At 36.6% G+C, this 14,658-nt stretch overlaps 2 protein-coding genes across 4 annotated transcripts in view; one reads left to right on the top strand and one right to left on the bottom strand.

Moving 5' to 3' along the window:
- Positions 1–13,875, bottom strand: Ssl1 (general transcription factor IIH subunit 2 Ssl1). The gene is made up of 9 exons (XM_089636279.1): positions 13,703–13,875; positions 12,988–13,189; positions 11,553–11,692; positions 8,605–8,767; positions 6,311–6,409; positions 5,782–5,951; positions 5,086–5,226; positions 3,472–3,580; positions 1–1,623 (listed from the first exon to the last, which is right to left on the bottom strand). Exons 1-9 carry the CDS (start codon positions 13,759–13,761, stop codon positions 1,462–1,464), a joined length of 1,245 nt encoding a protein of 414 aa, XP_089492405.1. The 5' UTR covers positions 13,762–13,875; the 3' UTR covers positions 1–1,461.
- A 333-nt stretch (positions 13,876–14,208) lies between these two features.
- Positions 14,209–14,658, top strand: part of Chro (chromodomain-containing protein chromator) — a 49,128-nt gene continuing 48,678 nt past the window's right edge. For all 3 annotated transcript variants that reach the window (XM_089636907.1, XM_089636906.1, XM_089636905.1), the window contains exon 1: positions 14,209–14,341. The gene's annotated coding sequence lies outside the window, so the exon portion shown is untranslated. The remainder of the gene's footprint in view (positions 14,342–14,658) is intronic.

The following is a 14,658-nucleotide window of genomic DNA, read 5'->3' on the forward strand; positions in this document are numbered from 1 at the left end:
TCCATAATTCAATATAAAACTTACTACACAAACTAATAAAATTATATTTAGTGAAAATAGACAAATCTCAAATTGAAATGCTGTTATACTTTATATTATGTATCAATAAAAATATTTATTTCATTGGAAAATGTACCTGTTACCTCCAAAAGAAATGAACCCTTTTTTACAGGTACCCCATTAAGACTAAGGACAGGTTGTTTCAGAGAATTTGAACGATTCGTCAAATTTCAACGTTCTATTCAGGTTCTGTTATTATATCATTATAGGCTAGTTGCTTGACAGAACTGAAATAAAAACAAAATCTTTCACAGAATCTGAAAATGAATGTTGAAATTTGATGAACTATTCAAATTCTCCGAAAGAACCCGTCCTAAGGTTTTGGGTTTTAAACTCTTTAACATTTGATGACAATCAGCGGAGCATCGAATTTTGAAAAGTTTCACCAATTTTCGGTCAGTTTCAGCCGTTAACCTTCAGCATGACAAGATGGAAAACAAAACTTGTGTGGCCACGAGGGCTGACTCAGTTACCCCACCCCACGCCTCTCAATATTTGAATACCATTTTTTCCATTTAATCATAGATTTTATTGCGAATTTTTCTTATCACTTACACATTTAAAGTATTTTAACATGGTTAATTTTGTAAAAAATACCTCATAATTCATCAACGAAAGTGACCTCTGGCGGACAGTGGGTTGTACTGACTTATCGCGTATATGAACATTTGGTAAAATACAAAGAGCTCTTTTTACGGTGAATTGCCTAATACAAAAATGAATTAATTTGGTAACTTCCTGCTTTGGTACCTTAACCCCTCAAGCAACTTTGGTAATAGTGCGAGCGAATAATTTCAGAGATTTTGTATACCACTGTTGTCAATGGTAATCGGATAAATCATCACAATGATAATTCATCACATCTTTAAAAAGTTATGGAAAGTGATGAGACAAAAACTTTATTAACTGGGTTATGTAGGTTAGGTTAAAAAAAAAATTTTTTCAGCGTTTCTAATGACTTTATATCACTTTTTAAAAGTGTGTTTAATTGTCACTGTGTTGAGTTATCATGGAACTGTTGTCAATATTAGGGTTAATCAAATTTTTATCACGGTCGTGTTATAATGCTCGGCATTGACCAAAATTTTTTCAAAAGCTAAAATGGCCGAGAATCGACGTTTAACAGGGACCATTCAAATTCCAGAACAGTATTGATCGTTCATTTGACTCTCATCAAATGCGTAGTTTGAAACATCCCAACCTAAGCAATCGTTTCAAAAATGAAGAATGTGATCGATACAGAAAAATTAAATCTAACTTAACAGGTTAGCTGCCACTAAATTTTGAGGACGTAAACAAACTATATCCGAATGTTCCCGGCCGGGCACGGTGGCAGCGAACTGGTTAAAAGAGGTACATTTTCAGTTGAAAGTGGGTTTTTATTTTCCTCCTGTGATTATGCTAGTCTATGGAGATTGCTTCTGGCCGTGGGGTCGGAGCCGAACTGCTGGTGACAGAAGAAGCGGATAAGGAGGCACAGCCGGGACAAGCGTGGAGACTTTCGTGCACGAATATGTCACAGTCGCAGCAGAAGAACTTGTTGCAGAGGCCGCATTGGTACACCTGACAATAGAAAATTAATGATAAATCAAAAAACATTATACATACTGATGTACGCGGTTGTCGCATAGCTGATCCATTGGCATATGAAGTTTCATAAAATCACATACATTGTGTTTAAACATACCCCGTGAAGGGATAGATTGCGTTGAAACGGCAAGTGTTGTAAAGGTTAAAGGTATGTTATTTGCATTCATTAAAAACATAAAAAATGAAGGTCGGTGCGTGTCGCTTTAATATTATAGAAAGGCCTGTGTTTGTTTCTGTAAGAGCATTGAAAATTCTGTTTTTTTTTTAAATTTTATGGGCACTTAATAATAAGAAAATAATAGTAAAAACTATCATTAAAATTACCACAAAAAACCACGAGTGTAGATACCTGAATCTATGAATGAATGAATGAATCCCTTGGAAGTGTACATAGTTCTGCAATAGAACTTGTCACTTCCAGGCTTTGTCAATTATTGGCTGATTGATGGATAGGTAACAGAGGTTCATTTCAATTGCGTGCTTGTCGAGAAGTAATCAATTCGCGTCTAGAAGTGGTGATCTATCCAGGCAATTTAGCACTACTTTTCGCTATAAAATAACACTTTGCAAGTGACTCTTTAAGTAACAAGGTCATTATAATACATGATGACTTATTGTAGTCAAGATCACACACACTGCATCTTTGTTACGATGCCATTCTATTGACAGACTCCGTGGTAGAGGGGTACGGCTCTCGACTAGCAAGCCACAGGTCGCGGGTTCAAATCCCGGCGTGCAAAATACATTTTATTCAATTAATTTGTGTTATTTCACAATTTACTCATTTAAAATAATATGTAGTATATTTGCGACATGTTCCAGAGTAGAAGATACTGCCAGTATCGCCCTGGTGTAAGACCACTATTCAAAATTGAAATGGCTTTGGCCGTGTTTGGCGACCAGATCTGAATAGCCAGGAACCTCTCCTCTGTCCTCTTTCCCTCCCCACTATCTTTAGCCTCGTAACTATAAATATATTACAGATTATTTTAAATTAAATATAATTAAATATCCCTGTCGAAGACTTAAAATACAATTTCTTATTAAATACTCTAAAAATACATACATTAGAAGATAAACGTAAAATAAACGATTTAACATTCTTATTCAAAATACTTAATTCTAAATTCGACTGTTGTTAACTCCTGCAACTTATAAACATACATACACCCACAGTAACAACATGACAAAATACAATATTCTACAGCAGCACACATAAGCGTAACTACATTGCCCACTCTCCGATACAACGACTTCACACCATGGGAAATCATTACTTGGGTGATGTTGACATATTCAATACCAACTTGGCAAGTTTTGTGGATCATTTAAAACATTTATTTCAACAATACTCCTAAACACATCATGTAAACCTACAAATAGCTGTAATTTTCTGTTTTTGTTTCTTGTGTTTGTATGACTTGTTGCATAGCTTTTATCAAATGAAATTTTATTCATATTTTTATGTTTCAAAGTATCTGTCAAATTAAAATTATACTACCAACCATGTAAAAGCCCTCTGGGCGTTAAATAAATTGTGAAATAACACAAATTAATCAAATAAAATCTACTTGCGCATGTTGGGATTTGAATCCACGACCTCCAGCTTGCTAGTGGAGAGCCTTGCCCCTCGACCACGAAGGCCGTAAGTTGGAGATGTATAAAAATGCGGATGTCGCAAGAAGAAATGGAAATACTAATGATCAGTTAGTTAGTAATGACAATGACTAATAACAGAAAACTCAGTGCTGTTGCAGCCTTCTTTTTCTGAAATAAAATTTTTATATTTATGTACATAATTCTGTTAACTCAAATACTTACAAATTTATCAGAATCCTCAAAATTTCTAATGCAGCCAAAACAGTGTTCTGCTTGTTTGCTGTATGGTGTCTCCTTAAAGGTATCCACGGGGAAAAGGTGGTGGTAGGATCTGAATACAAAAAATGTATTTGTGTACCATTAATAGTAAAAACAATTTTCCTAACCATTTTCATTCACTAATAATATACTTTAAGAGTGGTTTTGTTTGTATAAATTACCTGTGCTTCTAAAAGATAGGGAAGTAAATAGAACATAATATATAAATGTATACAAACTTATACATATCTTCTGTAAAGCCGTTTTGATTGTGTATAATAAGGAAGTTGAGTGAAAAATATTTTGACTTATAAAAAATATGTTCATGTAGATCAAAAAATATCGATTCTAAATATATAAATATATTTCTATATTATTATTCTTAGAATTAGTTAAACGTTCTTGAAAACGCATTCAATAGCAATAGACTGTATACGCTCCACGATTCGTCGAAAGAATTCTGACATCACATGTGTCGTGACTTGTACGTACAACGGATCACCTATGGTGCATCTCTTTCTATTACATAAGAGATGGTCGGTTTAGATGAGAGAAGTGTATAGGCCAAACGTTTATATTTGGGTTTGTCAAATATATGTACGTATTTGTTGTTATTATTATATGAAATGGATTTCTAAAGATACATATTCGTATAGTGCTTTATAATAATATGTTGTTTATTGCATAACTTAGAAGTTTTTATTATTATACATGTCACATAGCATGTGATACACTTCAGGCCGCCGGCCGCCCAGAAAAGTCTCACAGTGAACTGGGCTGTAAACCGTTATTTTACTTTTGGTCTTTACTTTTCTGCGCGGTGGTCCTGAATTCGCGAGGGGCACGTCAACAAATAGCGACGGCAATACCATACCGGGCGGGAAAAGCAAATATTCTAACTTAAAATATTAATATAAATATGAAATCTTAATCAATTTTCTTTTTTTTTCAATAACATCAATTCTAATAGACGGTTAACATTGATAAAAAAATTACTGGAATTCCTTATTGAAGAATTAAGTTTTTTTCCATACAAAATTTTTAAGCGACGTGGTTCTTACAGTTTGAATGACGTCACACTCACACCCCGCCTCTTACCGTTCGGATTCCGCTCGTTTTGGCGGGCTTAATAAAATTCAAACTTTGAGAATTAATTTATCTATGAAAACAAACTTTAAAAAAAAAAAAAAAAAATACTCGTATTTAAGTTTGAATGCGAACATTAATAAAAAAATATTAAAAAAATGGACTCAACTTCCTCATTAGTGATAAGAATTTCAGGGATTTTTATTACATTTCTCTGCATTAGTGCAGCAATGAAGGGACAATAGAACCAGAGATAACAGTCTGCTGACAGGCATGACTGTCAAGCTTGACAGCTGATCACAAATTGATCAATAGGTGAAATGGACCGAGATTTGAAACCAAGTTTAAGCGAATCATACAAATGTCAAAAATCCAAAATGAGCTGATTGTTGATTTGACGTGAATAAAATGTGGAAAATTTGTATTTGCAGAGGCAATAGCATCAAAACCAAACATTATAGAATGCAATTTTATATTACGTAAATAGCAAACCTGGCTAGATGAGGGGCAGAAGCCAACGTGAGATCACATGTCCGGCATTGGACGGGGAGTTCGCAGTAGCGACTTCGGCACTGGGGACAGAGATGACCACCGCTGGACACTTTGCTGGGCTCCTCAATGTCTTCCAGGTGACTGGAATTAATTACAAGTCAGTTATTCAGTTATCATTACAAAAAGCCACCTGAACTAATCTATAATCTGTTTCGTAAAAAAAACTGTTAAAATATTAAATGGAATGGTCGCGGGTTCACACTTGCTACATTTCTATTCTGTTTCAATGGGGTTTGATATTGCCTTTTATCCCGCCAGAGTTCACACGAGGAAGGGTCCTTCTATAAGCCATCAAATCGCAATAATCATATTTGGAAACTGCCGAGATTGACTGGAGAGGTAGTCTATTCACATATATTTAAAAATATATGTGAATAGACTACCTCTAAAGGTGTATGTACCTCTCCTTAATAAAGGTGTATGTATAAAATACATACATAGTAGGTATATCCAGTTACAGTTTCCAGAGACAATTTCATTTGCAATTTAGACTACAAATAATTTTAAGATTCACTGGTTAAAGTAAATCAAGTACGTCCCTTAACATCCTGTATAAATGTATCTGGTGGGAACGTGCTATAAGTCAATATCATTATGTAGGTACTAGTTTAGTATGGATGACTCATGATGACTCACCACATGCAGACAGTGAGCAGGGGATCCTTGGAGTCATCATCCTGCATAGAGACAGGACCGCTGTGGGGGAAGCCCATCTTCACCAGACAGGCAGCCGTGGGCTTGGCGTGCGCCGGGGGGGACACGTGCGCCAGCAACTGCGCCTTATAGTGGCAGTCGTCCAGGATCACCTGCCGCGTCAATAATCAAATTAATCTCTATTATGATTTGATTTATATCTACAACCTCTCTCCATGGCTATAAATGTATTGTTTTGTAAATTTTTCGTTTTATATAAACTTTTGTTTTGTATAATTTTTTTTTAATTCATCTTCCTTTCTCACAAATTTGAATTATGCTGTCTCAATTAAAGTCACAGGGAGGAAATCCATAATTGGTTTTATTTTACTAAATAACACTTATGTACAAACTGATTAAATGTAAACTGTCGATTTCCCAAAAATGATTAAATGAAAAAAAAAAAAATACTAAATCCACGAGGTGTGCAACAGCTTTGTACAAAAATTGGTACGATATAAGTCATACTTACACCATAAACGCCACCTGTTTCCTGGCACAAGTGACGGCAAATTCGCACCTCCGCAGCCAGTCCAATAACCGAGCAGCGAATTCCATCTGTCTTCAATGCCTGAAATCAAATAATCAATTGAGCTGAAGATATGAAGGGTCGCTTCTACGATTCGTTCTTAAGTTCAACAGCTCGGCTGTGGAACGAACTGCCGGCCTCTGTGTTTCCTCCCTCCTACAACATAGGACTCTTCAAGACCCATGTTCACTCCTTCCTCTCCACAAAAAGACCCTCCACACAGCATCCCCAAAGATGTCATAGGCCCTGAGGGAAATTATTTTCTTTAGGGCCTCCTAAATATAAAAAAAAAAAAAAACAAAATAAAAAATATTTATTATTTAGCAAAGTACTTTCCAGTTCAGCGCCCTTGGGGTGATTTTCACAAAAACATTGCTGTACAAGTCATCCAAATATTTATTACCAGTAGTTCTGTGATCAGCAGACCTCGCGTTCAAACAAGTATGTTTCTTATTTTCTTTTATTTAATAAATTAAAACCAAAATTTCACAACATTTGTAAGTAGGTACTTAAATACCTACCAACTTAATTATAAAACCGTATATGTATACATATCATGATACATTTTTTCAATATCAAATAAGGAATTACACAATTTGTCCATAGAAACGTCACTATCTCAATGTTCTCAAAATTCTTTTCAAACTTTCTTCAGGTTGGTATCATCATAATATCGAAAAAATGCGAATAAGAAAATATAAATAAACATGACGATTTCACATTTGAAAACAGAATCTTTACTGAACCATTAAAATGACCACCATTTTGAAAAGGAAACGGAACACGGGAACAAATTTACAGACGGTCAGGGGGGTATAACTCCGCTCGAAAATTGGAACCGTGAATATTGTGACGTCATATTGTTGCCTAACTATATCCACCAACGAAAAACTCGGGAAGTCTATGGAATAAACTGTTGAAAGGTGAGTGCTGGATGAGTGGAACATTTAAGGTTGTTTGATATTTTGATCTCGAACTACGCCGTTGTCGTGTAGCTTTGACGGATTTGAATATATTGTTTATCCAATATTAGCGAAATGTCTGTCTTGATATCTCGAACCCAAAATAGAACACATGTTTGTAAACAGGAAAAAATCTCTTTTTTTTTCTAATTTTCTAATTTGTAATAGCCTTCATTTAACTTCACCGCAGAAATGAATCTATTTTCTTTTTCAGACAGTATCGGTGTTCCTGCCAGGAATGTGCGTATTATGAGGCCATACTGCGTTGTGATTACATCATGCAAGATGGAATTCATACTGGATCGTTATTATATCATGCAAGGTAGAATTCATACTGGATAGTGATTATATCATGCTAGGTAGAATTCCATTGTTCTACCTTATTCATTAATGATTTAACCTGTATCTATAATGTATTGTCTTGCTGAAATAAAAATGCTTAACATGTAACTGAGTTTTTCATTTTCCTGTCGTGAGATTATATTTTGACATTAGGTTAACAAGTAGGCTCCGAGAATTGTACTGTCTATATACATATTGGCATATCTATGGTTAAATAGATGACCAATCTAGTGAGTGGTTTATTTATGTAGGCGGTCGAGTTTAAACAGGACTTCGCCAAGCTCAGTCAATTATTATTATTCTACTGGAAGTAAGTAGTACAAAATTAAGTGACAAAAGAATGTCACAGGACTCATAAACTTGTGATCTTCTTCCGGTGCTCTCTCTTATTGGAGGTTATCTATGGGAATCAGAGAAAACTTCACCCTACTAGCTGCAGCACGGAACAAGTCAGTGGAACCATAAATAAACCACTCACTAGATTGATAACTTCAGGCTTTTTGTATGAAACAAATTGGTCCTAAAAAACCATAGATATGCCAATATAGAGATAGTAAAATTCTCATTTGGAGCCTACTTATTGTACTATACACCAATGAAAAACTCTGAAAGTTTATTCCATAGACTTTCAGAGTTTTTTATTGGTGGTTGTAGTTGGGCAATTATATGACGTCACAATATTTCGGTTCAAATTTTCGATTGGAGTTATACCACCCTGAATGGAACTCCACGAGTTGCGGTGTCTTCCTATGGGTTACCTGAATAGTAAAAATTTCCAGTATTGTAGAACGCAAAGCACATATCACAAAAGAATGCCCATGACTCAAGCTTGTGCTCTAGGTTACCTAAATATATTGTAGTGTATATTTTTGGGATCACAGATCGCCGAAGAACAGCACCCCACAACAAATAAGGACGTGACCTATAGTTTACCTGGATGGTGTGGTGTATGTCTCCAGGATCGCAGGTGGTGAGGCTGGCGCTGATGATAAGGATTTCGCGGCAGGCGTGCGCCGGCAGGGCCTTGAGCTGGCGGCTGCAAGTCTCCAATGAGTTCTGCAGAGATGGCTCCCCTGTGAGTGCCGAATCTGCGAGACTGAAAAGAGTTTTTTTTCAACTGGTTTGCTAACACCAAATAATTTTTTTTTTTTTTAAATATTTTGACAAATTAATTATTTGGAAAACATATTTTGACAAATTAATTATTTGCTTGGTTGCATCAACAAGAAGTTTCTGCTAATACATAATATTTTTTTACAGATATATGGAAAATGTAAATGAAAAACGGTAAAACAATGTACTGATGGTGAAATTGAACACATAATTAAATTTTAATTCTGTCTAGCTGAAGTATCCTGTGTTGCACAGCCTTTATTCTGCTTTAAAGGTCTGTTTACACACAGAGACTTGCATGTGCAAGAAGTTTGTGCAAAAAACATGGTACACTGTGCGGTGTTCAAATGGCAAAGACTCGCAGCACAAAAACAGTTTGTGCAAACGTTTGAAGTGTATACAAGCCATTTGCGCATTATACAATTTTGCCGCCTTAACGTACATGCCTACTTGTGCAATTTAGAACAAATTAACGTTTGCGCGGTGTACCATTTTGCCGTCTTAACGTACATACTTACTTGTGCAAATAAATTGAGCATGTAGACGGAGCTAAAGGGGTGGTAATGATGGGTGGATGGGGTGGTTTTTCCAAATCTCATGTAGACTGTGACCTTCCTATTATTTTGAAGGTCTGTGAAAAATTTGATCAATCTCGAAATAAAACTGTAGCGGTAACGTCACCGATCCTAGGGTCATCATATCATAACCAGACTGCACGAGTTAAAAAGCTGAGACAGCAATCAGTCTTGCGAAACTTAAATTGAAATATCGGGACCGCAATACGTAAACTGCTGATAAGAGGATGTTTGCATACAGGGTGATGCAAACGTTTATACAATGAACCGAGTCAGCGATCCTGCGGGTTCGAAGTCCAGACGCTACTCCAACCCGTGGCTGACAAGAACAAAGGAATCAGCAGCTATATAAGCGGTGGAGGACCTAAGTACATCATCATTCCATTCAACAAGTTCGACGCAACATCATCCCACTCTAGAAGTCCGACTCGGCGTAACGGAGGAATCGGCCATTATGGCGGGCGAGATCACGTTGGGGTCACCAATATGGGAATTGGTAGTGAGACAATAAAATATGATGTTGTTGTTGTCACAGCGTTTATTGTGAGTCAGTATAACACATCAGTTGAGTTGCGTAATTGGGAGATGGCTCTGGATCGATGATGATGATGACACCAGGCGTAGACGGCGATGACTGCGGTAGAATGGTCGAGATGCGGGTCAGTGGGTCGACACCGCGTTGATGGAGATCGGACTCGTGGACTTGTTCAGCACTGCTGAAGGCGAGGAGTCTTCCGGGTATTTCAGCGTGAACGAGGTAGCCGAAGGTGCGATGGACCTGGTCGGCAGATGAGCGGGAGGTACAGGCTAGCGACGATGGTCGCGGAGCCGAGGCGCAGACGGCGATGAGCTGGTCGTAGGGTCTAGGCGCGTGAGGTTAACGCTGGCCAGGAATGATAGCCTGGGCCAGGGCGTTGAGGTGAAGAAGGATCGAAGCGTGACGCGGGGGGAACCGGCCATAATGGCCGATTCCTCCGTTACACCGAGTCGGACTTCTCGAGTGGGATGATGTTGCGTCGAACTTGTTGAATGGAATGATGATGTACTTAGGTCCTCCACCGCTTATATAGCTGCTGATTCCTTTGTTCTTGTCAGCCACGGGTTGGAGTAGCGTCTGGACTTCGAACCCGCAGGATCGCTGACTCGGTTCATTGTATAAACGTTTGCATCACCCTGTATGCAAACATCCTCTTATCAGCAGTTTACGTATTGCGGTCCCGATATTTCAATTTAAGTTTCGCAAGACTGATTGCTGTCTCAGCTTTTTAACTCGTGCAGTCTGGTTATGATATGATGACCCTAGGAGCGGTGACGTAACCGCTACAAAACTGTAGATTTTTATAAAAAACAAACCCCCCACAAACACCCTTCACTTATTTAACATACTAATTCCGGTTGTTGGTGCATGGGTAAATAAGCAAATGTGAAATATTCCTGTGTAATGCGTAACATTATTCAAGTCCAAAGAATTTTTAAATTTAATAACTACTTATCATATCAGACAAGCAATAAAGTAGGTACTAAAATTATTTTATGAATTAATAATTCTTTATTTCGAAATGCTTATTTGTTTTGTTCATGACAGATGCTTAGATGAATTAATATAGTGAAAATACGTTACTGAGACGACGCGCGTGGATTCACTGAACTAGGTCCACTGGACACACTTTAGAAGCCCGTTCATATACTCACTCTTTGAATGCGGTGTTACATATATCGTTGGATTAGTATGAATATAATGTGTAAAAGGTCATTTGTATAGAAGTTATAATTTTTCAAGTTTACTGACATTCCATAGGCAAATTACTTCTTTTGAAAAACAACGATCGTAAACAATTTCACAAATTCTACAATTATAATATGCTGTGATTTTTCACAATTCTTCATTTTAGTTTAGTTTTTTTTTTTTTTTTTTTTTTTTTTTTTTTTTTTTTTTTTTTTTTTTATAATATAATATTGATTACATTTTATGATTTTGACTGTCCAACTAGGAAGGATTCCCGTTTCAGGACAGTCAAATTTACAAGTTTCAAGTTATCCTAGACGAATACAGGATTTAAGACTAGCTAAAATAAGTATGTCAAAACGAAGATACATAAAAAGATATATAAAAAAAGATACATAAAAAAGATACATAAAGATACATAGAGGGTTAGTCTGCACTAGTATTCAGTGAAATGTGATAATATTTACCTGTGCAGCGCTCTGATATGTCTCCTGGCACTTCCTCCGAGGGGACTAATCCTCTCGGCTCTCTTGTTCCTCATCACCACCACCCCCAGCTGGCTCAGGGGATTCTGGTCGAAGAACTCTTCGATGAACACCTCCAGCAACTAAACACGGAAATATGATAATCACACATTAAACATTATTTTTTTAAGTTCATTACAAAAATAGGCCAATCCTGAAATTAGTAAAAAAAAGTCTTCTTTTTTCTCTTTCTGAAAATATCTATAAAACTGCTCAGTATTCAACCATCAAAACGTTTTAATAAAAAACTCAAATTGAAACCAACTAACAAATTATTATAAGCAATAATTACTCGCCCGAAATATCCATACATTTCCCGCTAAATGGCGTTGAGACAGATATAATATGTATCAACGCCATCTAGTGGGAAATTCAGCACTAACAAAGCCTTTCCTACAAAAATAAAGTTGGTTGTTTACAAGTGAAAAAATATAATAAGAAATAATTGTTGATTGAAAAACTGGGAAATATTGAATTATTCGACGGGTTGGGAATAAACCGACGAAGCACCTGACCGGGAAACAGAAGGTGCGGGTTCAATTCCCGTCGACGGCATTTATTTTTACTCGGGAAATATTTTCAATTTGTATGGATATTTCGGGAAAGTAATTATTGCTTATAATAATCATGCATAAAAAACATTGTCTTATAAACATTAGTTTATCACTAAAAAAAAAAAAAACCAACTACTTTGACAATTATTTTCGAACGTCATTATATACATATACAAAACATTGTTTATAATTACCTCCTGGACAAAATGTCTCCCATTGAAACTTCCAGAAAGAAGAATAAGTACAGATTTAATAGTATTAGATATTTAATACTAAAAATACTGTATTACTAAAATTACTGTCCTGAATTGCTTCAATTAATCAATATCTATGTTCCTAAAAGGTCTTGCGACATTTATTACCCTTTTACTATAACAACACCAGGAAAATGTCTTCCCCCCCTTCAAAATCACCATCGTAAGTTAGTCAAACCACCATCTTCATCTTCATTGCTGTTTAAATTAGTAAAACCACCATAGTCGTCTCCATTTCTCTGTATGTTAGTCAAACCACCATAGTCGTCTCCATTTCTCTGTATGTTAGTCAAACCACCATAGTCGTCTCCATTTCTCTGTAAGTTAGTCAAACCACCATAGTCGTCTCCATTTCTCTGTATGTTAGTCAAACCACCATAGTCGTCTCCATTTCTCTGTATGTTAGTCAAACCACCATAGTCGTCTCCATTTCTCTGTATGTTAGTCAAACCACCATAGTCGTCTCCATTTCTCTGTATGTTAGTCAAACCACCATCATCATCTTCATTGCTGTGTAAGTTAATCAAACCACCATCGTCAACTTCATTGTTTTGCAAGTTAGTAAGTTACCTTCAAGGAGCAGAGGAACCTGGTTGGCTTGAGGTCCTGCGAGGACATGGCTTCCGAGGCATCCAGCACCAGGTAGAAGTAGCGCATCATGCCGAGGCGCGGCCGACCCCGCCGTTCCGCCAGCCGCCGCCGCTTCTCCCGCTGCACGATCTCCGCCACCGACGCCTCCAGAAAGCCATCGTCGTCTTCCTTGATGGCCTCCCTAGTCAGTCAATCCATCAACAATTAATAATAAAAAATGTGTACACTGAAAACCTTTTATTAAGTTTTTCAAGGTACCCGAAAATAAACTTCTTAACATGGAAACCATTGTCATCATCCTTAATGACGTGCCTCATAACAAATAACAATTAATTAATATATATATCTATGTACAGTGAACACCTCTTATAAGGTTCTCCTGGAATCGGAAAAAAAACCTTATTAACTGACTGATGGAAATCATACTTCAATTCATTAGAATATCCAACATTCTTCATTATACTTCTCTTTTTACTAAACTATTTCTTGAGCAGAAAAAAAGCTTTTTTAACCTCACTTATGTCCTAAAAAAAATTGTGCAAATCTCTTACTTCTTGCAAGTTATTCTGATTTTATGAGCTAATTCTAATATATAAACAACTGTTAAGGTTTCAAACTGTATAAAAGTATACACATTTTAAAACCTTAACCGGTCAGAAACTAATTATTCAAAATAATAGAAAATATCACGTACCAGGTTTTCTCGTAACCGGTCTCCCATCTATACTCCTTTCCATCTTCTTCGTCTCCCATTTTCTGAGAATAAAATACTTGCTTTTATACAGATCTAAGAAGGATATTTTTCCCAATGATTACAAAACAAGAGCATGACAGCTAACTGACAGATGCATTGTGCCATAGACATAAATATACCACTCTCGCCATAGATATACTCATTATTGCTCATTATGCATAATATATCCCATATATCCCATATTATGATATATCTGATATCTGAGATTCGTTTTGAATAGAAAATCTTCGGTGCCAGCACTGCCAATGTGAACCAGAATAATCATTGATGCCAACCCTATTATTCCTTGACTTGCAAAGTTCTTACTTGGTTCAATACAATACTTGCGCAGCGGGCGCTACAAATAGCCACTACAAGAACATGGTAAAACGAATCGGGCCGCTCGTAAAATTGTGACGTAGTTGGCGTCCCCAACGATTCTTGTCCTTTTGACAGTCGGCGGCCATAATACATCACGCGTGAAAATAGTGCCGTTTCAGTGTTCATTCATTTATTTATTCATCATTAGTGAGATCACATCGTTTTTTGTTCTAATTTATAATGTACAAACACATACACAGGCATTGACATTTTTATTTGGTAAACATAATTTTTTTTTAAATAATTTAAGCCCACCGTCTCACGGGTCGGCAAGCAATCAACATGTTAAGTTCGCTATAGTAAGGTAACGGTCTGCACTCTGCAGCGTAGTTCGATGTGGAACTTTTCTGCGCAGTGATCGGGGACTTTCAGCATTTGGTTTATGGATCGCTTTCCGATCCGTGGGACGTCGGTCTTATGATATTGAATTACAAGCAATGGCTGACATATTTTCTTATTTTGATAAAATTAAAAGTATGATAAAGGACACACTTGACTTATTTTCCAGTTTTTCCTGACATTATTTGGAGTAAAAA

Source organism: Hesperophylax consimilis, chromosome 10 (genome assembly GCF_061612785.1).
Source record: "Hesperophylax consimilis isolate HC1 chromosome 10, BYU_Hcon_1.0, whole genome shotgun sequence".
Lineage (NCBI taxonomy): Eukaryota > Metazoa > Arthropoda > Insecta > Trichoptera > Limnephilidae > Hesperophylax > Hesperophylax consimilis.

Bases quoted from the DNA above. Each gene is read 5' to 3' on its own strand.
- Ssl1 (XM_089636279.1), bottom strand. From the start codon at position 13,761: ATGGGAGACGAAGAAGATGGAAAGGAGTATAGATGGGAGACCGGTTAC. The intron at 13,190-13,702 runs GTACGTGATATT...TTGACTGACTAG, and splicing joins ACCGGTTACGAGAAAACCTG to GGAGGCCATCAAGGAAGACG. The intron at 11,693-12,987 runs GTAACTTACTAA...TTCCGTGTTTAG, and splicing joins GGTTCCTCTGCTCCTTGAAG to TTGCTGGAGGTGTTCATCGA.